Below are 17,496 nucleotides of genomic sequence, written 5' to 3'. Positions count from 1 at the left end.
TTACCTAAAAACTTTCTCTCCTACTTACCTGTATTTAACTTGTCATTAACAATTACGTTCAGCTATAAAAAATTTTATCATATTGAGTTATCTTCCTTACTGACAAATTTTATAACAGACATCACATGAACTTATTTGACCTCTAGTAAGTCCAGGTAGAATAAAAGTATTATAGATATCAGATATAATTCTGATATCTCTAAAGACATGTCTGTTTTAACTAAACCATCAAACTTAAACTAGCTTTTCCATCGATATTTTCCCAGATTACATGAACCTGAAATTCTTTTGGGTTAGTTTCTATTCTAATTCTGAGAATTTAATTTATATAAGCATTTATTTTTCTCTAAGACAATTACATAGAGCTCTTTTACAAATTAATTTCTACCATCTGGAGGTAGAAAATATAGCACAATACACACACAGACAAATGAACATAGACAGATGAAAATAGAGACCTTATAGCTTCCATTCTAAAGATTTAACCATGAGATTGGGTATGATAATGTAAAACTCACTAGTTTATTAAAGAAGTTGGATCTCTTCAAAAGACCTTTCAACTTTTTGTTGTCCTTCTGATAAGAATTTCTTTATCAGGTAAGAATTTTTACTTGTCTAAATTTTCTCTTTTAAAGAGATGACCTACATAAGTTAACACTTACATCTCAGAGACACAAGGAAAGACTGCAAGTTCCTCCAGAAAGTACTTTAGTTCATGAGGCCATTATTTACAAGGCTTTTGAGATGAAGGTTGGGGGGTGGGTGGCATTTGGGATTGCTAAAAAGGATTGGTGGATTTTGAATTGTTTCTGGAGCCACACTTCTAGTTCTGTAAAGACTAGATTTGTAAAATAAAAACAGCTGTTTTTAATTCCTCACAAAATTTTGTTCCTGCCTAAATGACATCAGAGTACTGACACACCCATCTACCTATGTTGGAATGTTTTTATTTCCCTCTGGGTTTAGGGGGAGGCCTAAAAAAAATCCTATCAGTCTTTGAATATTAGCTTCCAATTTGGCCAAATTTCTGATCATAGAGTTATTAAACTTCTTTTAAATAGTTTGTAAAGTTTCAGCCAGGACAAACGGTAAATGTTTCTGGAAGTTTTAAACAGTCCATGCGTTAAGGGTGGAAAATTTTCCAGTAAGCCAGCATTAAGGATTTACTTCTGATTCTGTTAACCAGGGTGTGGTAACCTGCTCAAAGATATGCTAAGGGCCAACTTCTGCTTCTGTAATCTGCTTATTTGTTCTAGGCTTTATAAACTACCTCTTTTGGGAGCTTGGGGCTGATTCTGTAGTGGGGAGAGTCAGTCGCCAGCCGGCTAATAAAGGCTCACAATTCATCTCAATTGGCTCCGTGGGTCTTAAATTTGATCGCGCTACAACACATGGACTTAAAAGGTGTCTTGGAAGAGCATGTAAAAGATATTTTCACAAGACCTAAAGTCACTTCCAACAATAGTCAAAAGGAAGGACTGACAACCTGCATGTTTTGAGCAGGCAGAAAGCCAAACTAAGTTTTTAGGATGTAAAATGAGAATAGCAAAAAGGAAATAGCTATCCTTGGGAGAGAAAGGATCAATAACCAATTTTTCTAGATTTGGAAAGAAAGGGACAATTTGAAATTTTATTTTCTTCTTTCAACTATGCTCAGGAAGTATTCATCTACAAAAACTTTTGAAGATTTTCTCTGGGTTTAAGAAATTCTTCAACGATGACCCTTGCTTCAGCCTTTGACCAGGAGGTGAAAAATACCTGAGATTTGTCTGCAAACTTGGGTGATTTAAAACAAAAAACAAACAAAAAAACCACCTGATTAATAGTGTCTTCAGAGTAGAAAGGCAATTTAGAGGATTATTAAAGTTAGTACAATCACGTACCACATAACAATATTTTGGTCAACAACCGACAGCATATATAATGATGGTATATCATATAGCCCAGATGTGTAGTAGGCTATACCATCTAGGTTTGTGTAAGTACTTTCTATGATGTTTGTACATTGACAAATCACCTAATAATGCATTTTTCAGACTATATACCCATTGTTAAGCAGTGCATGAACATTTACACATGTAGTAACAGACCATGCGAAGCAAAAATTGACAGAATTGAGAAACAGACATTTCCATGCTTATAGAAAGACTTCAATACCTCACTTTCAAAAATAAAACAACCAAACAGAAGATAAATAAGGAAACAGACTTAAACAACACAATAACAAGACCAACAACAGATATTTATAGAATACTGTACTCGATAACAGAATATACGACTCAAGTGTACATGGGACATTGTCCAGGAGAGACTATATGTTAGAAAACATATTAAGTCTCAATAGATTTAAAAAGGTGGATATCATACTAAGTTTCTCCTATGACCACAACAGGTTGAAGTTAGACATCAGTTACAGAAGGAAAACTTGAAAATCCACAAATGTGTAGAAATTAAACAATATACTCTTAAACAAACAATAGATCAAAGAAATCAAAAGGGAAATTAGAAAATACGTATAGATGAATGAAAACACAATATACCCAAATCATAGGATGCAGTGAAAACAGTGTTATTAGTGGAATTTATAGTTAAATGATAGGAAAAATTGGGAAAATATGCCAGTTAGGTGAAGCCAGACTTAGTTTAAAATATTGTATTTATTTTTCCACAAAAATTAGACTATGAAAATAGATCACCACTGTGTTTTATTGTTAAAAACATAATTTATGCATGGCTTCCTTTGGTAAATGTTTAGTAAGCAGGTGAAATGTGCCCAAGCTTAAAGAAGACACTTAGATGTGTTTCAGAGCTAAAGTCATACTATGAACCTACAGCTGTCATGCCCTTCTTCAGGTGCAGAGGCTGCTCTTGTTCTTAAAGACCATAAAGGACACACATGTGTAAGAAGTATTGTTCAGCAGCCTCAGTGATGCACCAAGCTGACCAGCAAAAAGAGGTCATGATGCCCAGGATGCTCAAAGCACCTGACACCATAGAGGCTAACAAGATAGCCTGCTGGCATCACATTTTTACCTACCTCAGACTCTCACTCTCTATGAAATCAGGAGGTATGAAAAATCACAGAAGCTTCTCATCCTCAACAGTTCTTTACAGAGACTGATCTCAGAAGTTGCTTAACCAGTAGCCTGACCATTGGGGCCATTGGAGTTTTCTTTACAGGAGGCTCCTGAGGCCTATCTACCTGGTTGGCCTGCTTCAAGACACCAACCTCTGTGCTGTCTATGCTAGGAGGGTTACATTCCTGCCCAGGAACTGCAGCTGTTGTGGAGATTCTGTGGGACAAGCACTTGGCTTATGGGCCCAGGATGTTTATCCTCTTATGGGGATGTAGATTTTGGATTTTGCTTTTCCTAAGGACATTACCAAAACATATGATGCAAATGGAAAATTAAGAACTGAAACCCTCAACTCCATTTTAAATATATGTATATAAAGCTTAATGCAGGGAATAAGGTTTAGCAATTAAAATTGATGGCAACTTAGTGGTTTCTGTTGCATACTTACGTCCAGTAGATTTCATCCTTTCACTACAATCTTCTATATTTGTTTTCCTGTATCTTGTGACTGTCTTCTGCTCTAATAATTTTGACATGAAAATATACAACAGAAGACTGCTTTGTCTCATCGCTACACTTGATTTCACTGTATCTACTGCTGAAATATTTACAGGTATAGCCATGCCCAAACCACTGATGGAAGGTAAGTTTCCCTTACGTATATCGAAAGGCTTCTGAGAATTGATTACAATCTCCAAAGTCCTTCTTAAAATTCTCTACTGACCCAGATGAATTCTCAAACTCTGGCCTAAGTCATCTCCTACTTGATTTTTTTAGGTCCTAACGCACCTATAGTGAAGGTGAGACCTCATGCTTTTTGCCCATGATTAGGGCCAAATCAGCTGCTAATTTGAGTTCTCTTTTTTCATGGAGGTCACCATGATGTGATTCTATTACTCAAGAGAACATAGGTTGCAGTTCCTGTGTTAAACGGCATTGTAGGTCTCACCTAAAGTCACCCCCCAAAACAAAAACAGACCTTAGGGCAGCAGTGGCATTATATGTTAAAAGCAGTTAAAGGGCATGCATGTGTGCTGTTAGTACTACCTTGAAGTGTGACTTCCCTCTAGAATATTTATACATCTAGTGTATAACTTCTACCCTGGACTGTAAAAGAGAACCCAAGTAACAGTACCCCAGATTAGTTCTGGGTTATTTTATTTAACACTTACAGAATCTTAGGTATTCATAGGTGGTCTCTCATCCAAGTAGTAACTAGGCCCAGCCCTGCTTAGCTTACGAGATCAGACGAGCTAGGGCATGTTCAGGATAGCATGGCCATAGACAGTTCTGACTTCTAAAAGCTATGAGAAACTGGGAGGAAGGTAGAGTGATAAGGAGGCTTTTTCTGTCTTCATGGAAAAGCATGAAAAAGTGTCCAATTTCCTGGTAACTGGACACTTAGAAATATTTTGGGCTAAGTTACATGAGCTGGTTAACAGGGTCTGAGGCTTCAGAAATTTCAGAAATGGTGTCAGAAAAACTGATGTCACTATATAATGCAAGGAACTCCCAACTACCCATCACACCAGGGCTGAATTTCTCTTAGGCCTAATTTGCTTTTTCTTTTAGGAACTATTCTCTTGCTTCAAGCTCTTTTAAGAAACAGACCTATATTTTGATTTTTAATAATATTAATAATGATAGTTACTACTATTGCTCATTCTGTGCTAGGCATTGTTTTAAGTGACAAAGAATAACTCAGAAAATGCCTCAAAAAAGAATTTCAGTAATTACCATCATTACTTGCCTTTCACAAATGAGGAACCATGGAACATAAATGAGAATTGACTTCCCCAAGGTCACATAGCCATACAGGAAGGGAAAGGGAGTAAATACCCAAGTAGTTAATAAGCCACTTGGCAAATTCAAATTCTGGGTCTTACAGTATACTGAAGTTCCAAATTTACTTTGATAATTTTTTAAATAACTGTTTTGGGGTATAGTTCATATTATACACATTTTTGGTATATTTTCATATGAACATATATGTAGCTTTATAAGCACCACATCTAGATATAGAACATTCCACTGCAGTAACACATTCCCCTGTTCTCCTACCCAATTAATCCTTACTCCCACACCTAGGCAACCAATGGTCTGCTTCCTATCCCTCGATTAGATAACTTTCTTAGAATTCCATACAAATGGAAGGATACAGATCTGCTCTCCTTTTGCCCAGCATAATCATGCTGAGATTTATCAATGTTGTTATATGCATTAGTAGTTCCTTCCTTTTTACTGCTGAGTGGTATTCCATTAAGTAATGTCACAGTTTATACATTTATCTGTTGATAGACATGTTAGTTCTTTCCACTTGGGACTATTATGAATAAAATTCTATGAACACTTGGAAATTCTTTAAACATTATTTTATTAAATTTTTTTTTGGTACAATTATTTCTCTGGGATTAAATAACTAGAATTGAAATTGTTGGTTTTAAGAACTATTGAATGGGTTTGTAATATATTATAGTTTTTATTTGCACTTCCTTGATGACTTACACTTTGGAATCTTTTCTAGTTTTTGGCCACCTTATTTCCAACCTTTCCAACATACTGGCCATCAATCTTCTTTAGTGAAATGCCCATTTCAATCTATTTCCTATTTTTCCCACTTTAACTGGGTTGTTTGTACTATAATAGCATACATACATACTGTGGATGCAAGTTTTTTGTCAGATGTATCTATGAGAGACATTCTTTCCCAATTTGTGATTTTTTTCATTTTGATAATAAAACCTTAAAAAGCAGACACTTTTAAAATCAAATTCCAACTTATTTTGCTTTTGTTTCATGTTTTACATCTTAATCTGTTTAGGGGACTCTCCTATGTGTTTTCTTTTGTATTCTTAGATTTGATTTCTGGCTCCAAGTTTTTCCATATTCTTTGCATTCATGTCCAATTCCCTGTACTCCAATGTACTCTAATGTTTCTTTGATGTACTCTAAGGCTCGATTTCTGGCTGAAATTTTTCCCACATTTATCACATTTATACGGTTTCTCCCCTGTGTGAATTCTCTGATGTACACTGAGGTTTGATTTCTGGCTGAAAGATACTCCACAGTGGTCACAATTATAGGGTTTCTCTCCTGTGTGAGTTCTCTGATGTTTTATTAAGAGTGAATTGTGGCTGAAAGCTTTTCCACATTCATTACATTCATAGGGTTTCTCTCCTGTGTGAGTACTCTGATGTCCTCTGAGATTTGATTTCTGCCTGAAAGTTTTTCCACACTCATCACATTTATAAGGTTTTTCCCCAGTGTGATTTCTGTGATGGACTCTAAGGTTCGCTTTCTGTCTGAAAGCTTCCCCACAATGATTACATTTATAGGGTTTCTCCCCTGTGTGGATTCTATAATGTACTCTGAGTTGTGATTTCTGACCAAAAGCTTTCCCACACTGATTACACATATAGGGCTTTTCCCCTGTGTGAATTCTAAGATGTTTTCTTAGACCTGAATTCACTTTGAAAGCCTTCCCACATTTATCACATTTATACGGTCTTTCCCCGCTGTGAGTTTTCTGATGATTACATAGACCTGACATATGGCTGAAAGATTTTCCACATACATTACATTCAAAGAGTTTCTTCCCTGTGTGAGCTATCTGATGTACTATAAGGATTGACTTATAGCCAAAAGATTTTCCACATTCATTACATTCAAATGGTTTCTCCCCTGTGTGAGTTCTCTGATGTATTCTTAAGCCGTACTTTGTAGTGAAAGCTTTCTCACACACATCACATTTATAGGGTTTCTCTCCTGTGTGAGTACTCTGATGTCTTCTTAGGCCTGATTTGTCACTGAAAGCTTTCCCACATTCATGACATTCATAGCGTTTCTCCCCCATGTGACTTTTCTGAGGCTGAGTCAGGCGTGAATTCATGAAGGGTTTTCCACATTCATTACCCTCACAGGATTTCACTATTATGTGAGTTCTCTGACGTATGTTGAAAGTCGACTGGTAATCCAATGTCTCTGTACATGTGTCGTGACCAGAGGATCTGTCTGTGGTGCGAATTCTCTGAAGCAATGAGAGGGCTGAATTATGGCTGAAATTCTTTCCACATTCAATGGGTTTCACCCCTAGATGAATTTTCTGATGTTCTCTAATATGGGATTCTTGGCTGAAAGATTTCCCTCCTGTGTCAGTTCTTTGAGTGATTCTACTGAAATTATTTCTGTTTTCAGTACATTCATATCCATTAAAATCATAGTGATTCTTTTCTGGATGATTGCTCTGAGAGACTATAAATGTTAATTTATCGCATTTCTTTTCCCCAAATTTATTATGTTGACAAGATTTCACTTTTAGGTCAGTGCTATTAGATGTAATGAGGACAGTCTTTTCAAAAAAAGCTTTCCCACATTCATTATATCCAAAAGCTTGCTGCAAAGTCTGAACTGTCTGATGCTGAGTAACTTCTTCTGTATGACCAAAGTCTTTTACATTTTTACTGTAAACAAAAGATTTCTCTCCAGTATTATTTCTGCTATCCTTAATACTGAGGAGCCATTTCTCATCTACATTAAGCTCATTAGCTTTCTTTCTTAAATACTGACGACGTGGGGTCAATGAATTTCGAGGCAAGTAAGTAGGCTCTATAGTGTCAAATTTAGATGGCAATATTCTTGTAGGAAAAACGTTTACTTCCAGATTACATGGTTTTCCTGAAATTTCTTGCTCTGTAATCAATGACTTTTTCAATGAAACTTGCCAAAAATGTTTGCCTTGGTTTTCTGGTTTCTTCTCTGAGAGTTCATCAAGTTGGGATTCTTCTAAAAATGAGAAAATTAAAAATGCAATATTTAATACATTTCTTATAGAATGGGCCTTATATACATATGCTTTATTATGTATTTGACTCTAGGGTTTTTGGCTCTGTTTCCCAACAATTAAGTAATTCCAAGTGTGTATTCTTTTTTTTGTTAAAAAAAACTTTTTGTAGTAGAAAAAGAGAGGAAACTAGAAGAGAATATACATATGTATATGGCATCTTTAGTTATAATTTTTCAAAACTGGGTAGAGAAGAGAGTATAAAGGAAAGGAATAATTGAGAGTGGAGGATATATTTAAGAGAGTTGGCTCCTGGGAACAGAAGAAGCAGAGAATGGGATGAACTCAACAAGAATTATGGCACTAAGTAGATTTTTAAAAAATCAATGCAAAATGGCTTTCATTGGATTTGTCTGAGATAAAGTTTGCATTAGGGAACAGTAACAGAGTTGAGATCTTAGTCAATATAGATTATAATGGTAGGATAATTATGTTTATGTGATTCCAGTTGTAGCTCCATTTTTTCCATTATACACATCAACACTAAAATAAATTTATAATGGTACCAAGTTTCTTGTGTTGAAAGAAATAATTGGCCACCCTTTAATACTTAGTTTCATTCACAGAAACATATATGTATCAGTGGAAGTGAACAAACTGATGAGAGCTAAAGTAATTTTTCCACCGGTATTGGAGTCACCACTATATCCTGATTCTAGCCTCGGTATTATATCACGGTTGTTCAATAGGGAATCTCTCTTGACCATCAAATCTCAACTTTCTACTTTTCAGTTTGCTCACTCATTTCCCCAATACCAGTCTTGCTCCTGTTCAATTCTTAATTCTATTTTCTACCTACTTTATAACATATCTGTTTCGTTTTTAAAGACTGTGAGACTGTGAGAACTTTAAGGATCACATGTTTCAAAAATTGGCTCTAGAAATTTTGCAAGTGTCATTCATATTTATTTACCATAAATTTCTTGTGCATAGTTGACTGCTATTGCCTTGCTGCTACCCACGCTCCATGCAAAAAATGTCAAGCCTATGCTAAAAATATTTAAAGGCTTTGAATACACTGCCCTAAGTACTAAAAGATGAAAGACTTACGTGATATGATTCAGGAAAAAAAAAGTTTTACACTAACTACATGCTCATTACATGTTTTAGCTATCATTCTATAGTTCATAGTATTTTATGCTCTAATCTTGACAAGATATTAGTCCCCATTAAATGATTCATTTCCATAATAACTTTATACTCACATCTTTCCCTAAGTTATCTTCTATTCTAGTTTAGAGTCTAGATGCCTCTTCAGGCAGGGCAAAATTATTTTCCAAATCTTAATTAAAAAAGAACAAAGGGTTCTAATATCTTCTCATGAATTTAAGCAACATTTCTATTAAAATCTGAAAGAAGTTACTGCCTAAATCATCCATTTTAACAAAGGATACATGGAGCGCACCTAAATATGCGACTCATGATTTTTAAAGTAATTACCATCACTAAAATCAGGAAGTATCCTAAAATTGACAGCAAGTCTATAGTTAAATAGGTAGACTTTCTCTTCTTTGGTTGTACCTAAAATAATGGTTGTACCTCAATCAACAGTACCTTATATGATATAAAATATATTTTATGCAGCTTTGCTCACCTTTCCAAAATAAAACTCTCACTGATATTCTTTGCACATGTCTGTAACATACATTAAGTCAGTGGTCCATAAAAAGCAGTATGCCTCAGAATACTTAGAGCTGTTTCACTGAACACTAGGGCTCAGTGGGCTCAGATTCAATGTTGAGTTACACCTGATAATTCAAAAGCCCCTGAAATCTGACTTGGGCATTTGCATTTATGAATAGCGTTTTTTGAGTGAATCAATATGAAATACCTCTCTCTATCTGGCTTTGGAATCAATCTACAATGTTATTAAATGCAGACCAGAGTAAGGAAGAATAAAACAGAGACTACTTTTTGGGGGAGATTCCAGTCAAGGAAAGGTATTCATTCACAGAGTCTGGCACAGAGTCTTTTTTTTTTTTTTTTTTTTTTTTTTGACACTCTCAAGTGCATCGAGTTTACAAAAGAAAGAGATAAAGTATGGGTAAAGTATTCCAAGAATATTTCATAGAAGTAGGAATCTGAGCCAAAACTTAATGTGAGTAACAGTGCTTTTTTTTTTTTTTTCTAAATGAGGTTAGCTATTTTAATTATTTTTATTCCTAGAACCACCTTTAGGCTTTACATTTTTTACCATTATAATTTTATCTTTATTATGTCTTTTGCTTTGCTTAGTTTTCTTTAAAACTTTAATTTTTCAAATAAGTACATGACACTAAAATTTTTCCTTGATACACTGCTTTATCTATAGCCCAAAGGTTCTAATAAATGTTTTTCATTTAAAAAAAAATTTCTGGATATTGTACAATATTGATTTACTCTGATAAAACAGGTTTTTAAAAGGTATTTATTCATTAGTTATTTTAAGATAGAGGGATTTTAACTTTTCTTATACTGTCTGCAAGTTATGTGTGTTATTGAACAATAACATCTCTACTTTGTGGTATTTATTGATGCTTGCCTAAAATACTTTTACATTTTGTCAATGTTTCAAGGTCATTTAAAAGGAAGTTTATTCTTTGTTTCAAGGTCATTTAAAAGGAGGTTTATTCTTTGTTTTTAGAAGAGTTTTGAATTACACTTAACAGATTCATTTCATAAAAGATGCTATGTATATTACCAGCGGTTGGTAAACTTTTTATGTAAAAGGTCAGAGACAATGCTTTTGGCTTTGCTGGTCATACAGTCTCCACTGCAACTACTCAACACTGCTTTGTAGTGTGCCTACCTAAACAAACTGATATGGCTGTGTTCCAATAAGTGTTTCTTTACCAAAACAAGCAGCAGGCAGGATGTGATCTAAGGGTCATAGTTTGCTGGTGAGCACTATTCTAGAGTCCACTGGCTCTGGTATAAAATCAGAGAGGCATAGTAAGGTCTATAATATCGAATGTGTTTCCATTTCTCCTTAAGACTGTTGCAGCTTTTTGTTTTATGATACTTTATGACAATTTATTTGGTACACTAATATTCAAAGCTTTTATATATCCTTTAAAAATGATCTTCTTTAGCATTATCAAAATGTCCTTTTGAGTTGAAGTGAACCTTAAGTACTAGTTACATAAACAATGAGTTATTTTTATGTTTATTGGCTTAACAGTTCATGGCTGTATTTTGAACTTTCTAAATTCTTTTTAGGTGTATCTCTGACACAATCTGATAGCCATTTTCCTTTAATAGGTGAATTTAATCCATTTACATTAGTTGATATGGCAGGTATGTTTATTTTGCTCTATGTTATGTGGTATGTTTATATAGCTTTTATACATTAAAGAGTTAACACAGTAGGTCTGAAACTGCTATCCTTAGAAAGTCTGCTTGCAGGATTAGCCCTGGGTTGGCATCTGGGAACTTAGATTTTGAGATGGCTCCCCAGAACCTAGTACCTAATGAACTTCTCTGGTTGATATTTCCCACTTGTTATCACAATTCATTGCTGAGGGTCTTGGAAGCTTGCACCTGATTTCTTCTGGACTTGGTCCCGTGCACCTTTTTCTTTGTTAATTTTACTTTGTATCATTCACTGTATTAATCTTAGCTATGAGTATGACTACATGCTGAGTCCTCCTAGAGAATCCACAAACCTAGTTGTGGTCCTGGGGACCCTTGATATAGCTTCATAGGAAACTTTTCTAGTAACAGGTCTGTTTTCTTTGCTCTGTTAGACATATTTAACTTCTAACAATTAGGAAGATTGCAGTTGCTTGTATAGTTGTCCTTTCTAATTACATTATGTAATTCCTTAATTATCTTGTTTATTTAGATGGTATCAATTAATTCATTATCATATAATGATAAAATCAATAGTTCCTTTCTTCTGATCTGTTCACTCTCAATTTTGGTTACTTTACTGACCTTTCTTAGTTTTTATCTTTTTATTGTTAAATATTCATCTATTACTTAGTTTCTTGCTTCAAATGGTATACTTAACTCCTATCATTCAAGGATGAGGATATCGACATGCTTACAATCCATTCTGTCAGCTGTCCACCTTCCACATTAGACCTATTATTTCTAAAATTTCAAATGTAAAGCCCTCTAAAAGGAGAGTGCTGGAAAACATTTCAAACTGCTCACTTCTAAGTGATCAGTTTGATAGGGTATATAAATAGGTAGGTATGAACTGGAAGGAGGAAGACAATGAGATGGTTAAGGAGGTTCTAAGACTGGTTTAGCAGTAAAATGTACCAAATAAGATATCTGACAGCTTCATGATCAGAAGCTAAACATAACAATAAGATATCTAAGGACTTTGGGAGACTCCCTCATTTTCCCAGGCTAGGAGTGGGAAGGTTCAGAGGGAGGCGCAGGGAATTCACATCATTCCAGGAGGGAGGGATAGATAGAAGGTGTACAAAGAAACCCTACTACCCATATAAACCCCTGACCTCAGCTTCTCAGGGCACCCAATTCTCTATTGAGCTGCCTGACTGGACTTCTCCAAAGTGTACTCTGCCTAATAAATCTCTCCTATTTGCTACTCTTTGCCTGCTATCTTTCTTCTCTGAGTATTCGACCTCCACACAAATCTTTCATGGGGGACCCAAGGACCAAGACCCAGGATCACACATTGTAGGCATCTAAGCCCTAGTAACTACTTAGATATAATTTTCTTGGAGGCCTTCTACCAGTATTTAATAACTTACCTGGGGAGCTTCTCCTTAGAACTTCTTTCTCTAATAACCATAGATCTTCTCCTTGTTCTAACATGAAGATCAGTTCTGGTTTTGTAAAGCAGTACCCTGTAAATGGGAAATAATTTAGAACTTAAGTGAGCTGCATAGGTTTTATTTTTTCTGAATGTGAAGGAAGGTACAGCTTCAGAAGCAGCACACTGAGGCTTCTCACTAGAAAATTGGGGGCAGGAGAGGAAGTGACCAAAAAAAAAAAAAAAATTTTCTTACACTCAAAATAGATCACTCTCCTTAAACCCCCATATCACAAGCCTACATAACATTAAATTCTAAAATGGTCAATTTCTTTGCTTTGAACAAGAGATTTGATAAGGACTTCAAAACCTGATAATAGAATAAAAGGAAATGATTTACCATCGCCCCATATCAGATGTCTAAAAATCCCATATAAACTATATAAAGTGGTTTTTATACTTTAGACAACAGGCACTGCATACGGGGATACCTGAGAATAGGAAAGCAAATGAGGTGAGCCCTATGATTATCACAGCTTACAGCTGAGTTTCCAACCCACAGCAAAACAGCCTAGATGACTCAGTAAAATGAGGCAACAGAACTGAATTTGTAAAAAGCCATGGCTACTAGAATTTGTAGGATAAATACCAGAGAAGAGAGAAGTACTGAGACAGAGTCTTGGAGGCCTGAGAAATGTCTCCTGAGTATTAACTTGTATAAGCATATAAGAAAAACACTGGAGGTTGGGGGGAAAAACCCGTAAAGAGAAGGCTGAAAAATCACCAAGCACAGACAGAGGTACAAAGTTCCTGTTCCCACCGGCCAGGGAGGAAAAACTCCTAACTTATGGCCCACTGGAGAGAATACCAGAAAGGTATTTATTGCCTTAATAAAGCAGCCAAATTAGTCCGAGAGTAAAGTGGGCTCAGTCTTCAACATAACAAATCTTAAAGTAAATCTTGAAAGGATCAGATAAATTCCAAATAACTACATTTCAGAAAGGGCCCCCAAAGGTTTAACTTATGACAAGACTAGCACATAACTATAAAATTCATAACATACAACACGCAATAAAAAATTGCTAGGAATGAATACAAGCAGGGATATATAATTTATCAAGGAGAAAAATCGATCAGTAGCAACAGAGTAAGAAATGACACATAAAATTAATAATCAAGTCCATTAAAACAGTTAATATATTCTATAAGTCAAGAGAAAGAGAAACATGAACATGATGAAAAGAAAAAGGGAATTTATTTTTAAAAGTTCCAAAATTAAAATCTAAACATAAAAAATACCTGAAATGAGAAAATAAATCAAAAAATAAACAAGAAAAAACTGGAGTGGATTAATAAAAGTATAGATATCACATGAGGAAAGATAAATGATATGATAAATTGATGACTTTAAGGAATTAACTGTGATAAGTTAAAACTATAAAGAAAAAACCCACAGTAAATAAAGACTAGAAAATAATAAGCAGAATTATCTGAGACCTGTGGGATAATATCGAGTTATCTAAAATAGGTATAATTTGCATTTTAGAAGGGAAAAAAAAACTTTTGAATATGAGCAAATGTTCAAACTTTGATGAAGTATACAAATCTTCAGATCCAAGAAACTAAATGAATGCCAAGGAGAATAAATGAAGAAAACCATTTCAAGTTATATTAAAATTAAATTGCTAAAAACCACTGATAAAGAGAACATCTTAAGTAGATAGAGATTTATAGTATAAAATGACAATACCACAAAAGATGGAAGGTAAAAATGAAAAGTTATTAAAGATTCTTACAATACATATGAAATACGGAGATTCCTCAAAAAACTAAGAATTGATCTATCATATAATCCAGCAATCCCTCTATTAGGTATTTACCCCAAAGACTTGAAAACCCATATCTGAAAAGATATTTGCATATCAATGTTCATAGCAGTATTATTCACAGTGGCCAGGACATGGAGCAACCAAAGTGTCCTAAGATAGATGATTGGCTAAAGAAGCTATGGTACATATATACATGGAATATTACTCAGCCATAAGAAGAGATGAAATACTGCCATTTGCAACAACATGGATGGACCTTGAAATAATCATACTAAGTGAAAGAAGCCAAAAAGAAAAGGCTGAAAATCACGTGATATCACATATGTGGGATATAAACCTAAAAGCAAGAAATAAACAGGACAGAGACTCATGGACAATGGACTAGTGATTACTAGAAGGGCGGCGGGGGGGGGGGGGGAGGAGGAAAAATAAAATGTTAAAAGAAATTGAATTTGAAACTTAAAATGCCCCCAAAGATGAAATCTCGAGGCCCAGATGCTTTTGCTAGATAATTCTACCAAACATTTAAAGAAGAATAAACACCGCTCATACAAAATCTCTTCTAGAAAACAGAAGAGGAGAAAACAATTTTCAACTAATATTATGAGACCAGAACTATCTCAATACAAATACTAGACAGAGACAGTACAAAACAAAGGCCAATTTCTCTCATGAGTGAGATGCAAAACTACTTTAAAAATATTAGCAAATATAATTGAGCAATAAATAAAAAGAATTATATGGTACAACCAAGCAAAGTTTACTCCAAGTATTCGAGGCTGGTTTATGTATTTGAAAATCAGTCAATATAGTCTACTAACTTAATGGGGTAAATAAGAAAAAAAAAACACACACATAATTACAGCAATAGATACAAAAAAATACTTGACAAAATTCAATATCTATTTGTGAAAACAAGGAATAGAGAGGAGTTTCCTCAAGTTGATGAAGAATATGTGTAGAGAACTTCTGCTAAATATTATCACCTGGTCAAAGACAGGATATTCCCTTTAACTGGAAACAAGTTAACTGGAAACAAGGCTAATATGTCTGTTCTCACCACATCTAAGAAGGTTCAGCAAGATCTGAGCATAAAAGAACATGTGAAAATATTTGTACAAATAAGCAACTGATAGGAAACAATTTAAAACATAAATACTCAAAATAATGAAATACTGAGGTATAAATCTAACAAAACATGTATAGATCTTTTATGCTAAAAACTACAAAACACTGATGAAAGAAATGAAAGATATAAATAAATGTATATATTGTTGTGTATGGACTGAAACACAATAAGGATGTTAACTCTTACAAAATTGATAGGTTACATATTTAATATAATTCCTACCAAACACCAAGCAAGATTTTAAAAACATAATGATGTTATTAGAAAATTAATATGTGAAGGCAAAGTAACTAAAATAATATTGAAAACAAAGTATAAAGTGAGAAGCATCACTTTACCTGACTTAGAGAACCGAAAACTAGACTGACACGAGTACAACCAACTGATTTTTGACAAAGGTGAAAATGCAGTTCAATAGGAGAAAAATAATGATGCATGAGCAAATGGGTGTCCATAGGGGGGAAAAGTTCTCAATTTAGACCTTACCTCCTATACAAAAATTAACTCAAAATGCACCATACATTTAAATATAAATGAAAATAGACATAGTTTTTAAAATCTGGAGACAATCTTTGCACCAAAGACTTGGTGAAGTGTTCTAGACACAACGACAACACTATAATGAAAAAGCCCTGATAAATTGAACTTTATCAAAATTAAAAATTTAGGTTCTGCAAACACTTTATGAAGAGGATTGAAAAGACAAGTTACAAACTGCTATAAAAATGTGCAAAGAACGTATCTAAGAAAAGACTCAACTGGACTAGACAGACTCACAAAACTCAACAGTCAAAAGAGAAAAACACTCCAATTTAAAAAAATGTACAGGAGTATAGTACAAGATAGCATGGAGTAGGAGGTCTAAGCTTTTATCTCTGCCACCCTTTCCCCAAAACAATGATCTAACAACTACCCACTGATGAAAATAGACCTTGGACAGCTCTAGAGTACAATTAAGATACTGCAGCAGCAACCCACTGTAGCATAAAACCCAAGGACAGCCACATAGAAAAGAATAGAAACCATTTTGCATCTGTCATCCAATTCTTTAGCCTGGCACAGCTTGGTGCCAAGAAGGGGTTTCCTCAGCTTTGACCTCCCACAATAGGGCAAAGTGAGAACAGGAGGGCCCTGCAGCCTTTGCCACCAAGTACCCCAACAGCCCTTGCTGTTGCAATGGATACTTGCAACTGACTCAAGTTAGGATGGCCAGTTTTCGCAGCTGATGGAGCTGCCTGGAGTCCTTGCTGCTGCAACACTCTGGAGCAGGAGATGTTACTGTGCTATCTTTGGAGCTGGACCTGCACCCTCCCCACTTGTTCTAACAATGCCATGCACATGCTTAAGCCCTGGACTCTGGTGTTGTCATTGTGTATGCCTGCACTCAAGCACCGAAAGGGATCCCCTTGGCCACAATGCCCGCTGGCAGGAGAAAAGAAAAGCAGGAGGAATACAACAACTTTGGCTACCAAGGATTCTAATATCCCTTGCTGCTGTAGCAGATACCTGCAGCCTTTGCTTCCAACAATCCCCACAGATTTTTCCAATGCCGACCTCAGCTGATGGAATCGCTCAGAGTCCACATTGCTGCTATCTCTCCACCCTAAGTCAGAACTGCTGCACCCTACCCAACAGGCCCCCTCATACCCACCTGTAGGTAAAGGTCTCTCCCTACTGAATCCAGTCAGTAAAATCTGGAAGAGTGCATGTTCTTTCAAATGTGAAGACATCAACACAGAGCTACAAGGAATATAAAAAGATCAAGGAAACATGATAACAACAAAGGAAAACAATAAATTATCAGTAACCAACTCCACAAATATAAATATCTTAGAGTTGGCTGACAAAGAATTAAAGACCATTGTTTTAAGGAAATAACAATGAGACAAATCAATGACACCAGGAAAACGTTA

General features: G+C 35.2%; 1 protein-coding gene across 1 annotated transcript in view; it reads right to left on the bottom strand.

Annotated features, from left to right (window-relative positions):
- The window catches only part of ZNF510 (zinc finger protein 510), a 69,913-nt gene that overhangs the window by 36,800 nt on the left and 15,617 nt on the right, over positions 1-17,496 (bottom strand). The window contains exons 5-6 of the mRNA XM_036238977.1: positions 12,624-12,719; positions 6,021-7,859 (exon numbers count right to left, since the gene is read on the bottom strand). Coding sequence (XP_036094870.1) covers positions 6,021-7,859; positions 12,624-12,719 — 1,935 coding nt within the window. The remainder of the gene's footprint in view (positions 1-6,020; positions 7,860-12,623; positions 12,720-17,496) is intronic.

Source organism: Rousettus aegyptiacus, unplaced genomic scaffold (genome assembly GCF_014176215.1).
Source record: "Rousettus aegyptiacus isolate mRouAeg1 unplaced genomic scaffold, mRouAeg1.p scaffold_m13_p_3, whole genome shotgun sequence".
Classification (NCBI taxonomy): domain Eukaryota; kingdom Metazoa; phylum Chordata; class Mammalia; order Chiroptera; family Pteropodidae; genus Rousettus; species Rousettus aegyptiacus.
This window is presented reverse-complemented; position numbering and strand designations above follow the sequence as displayed.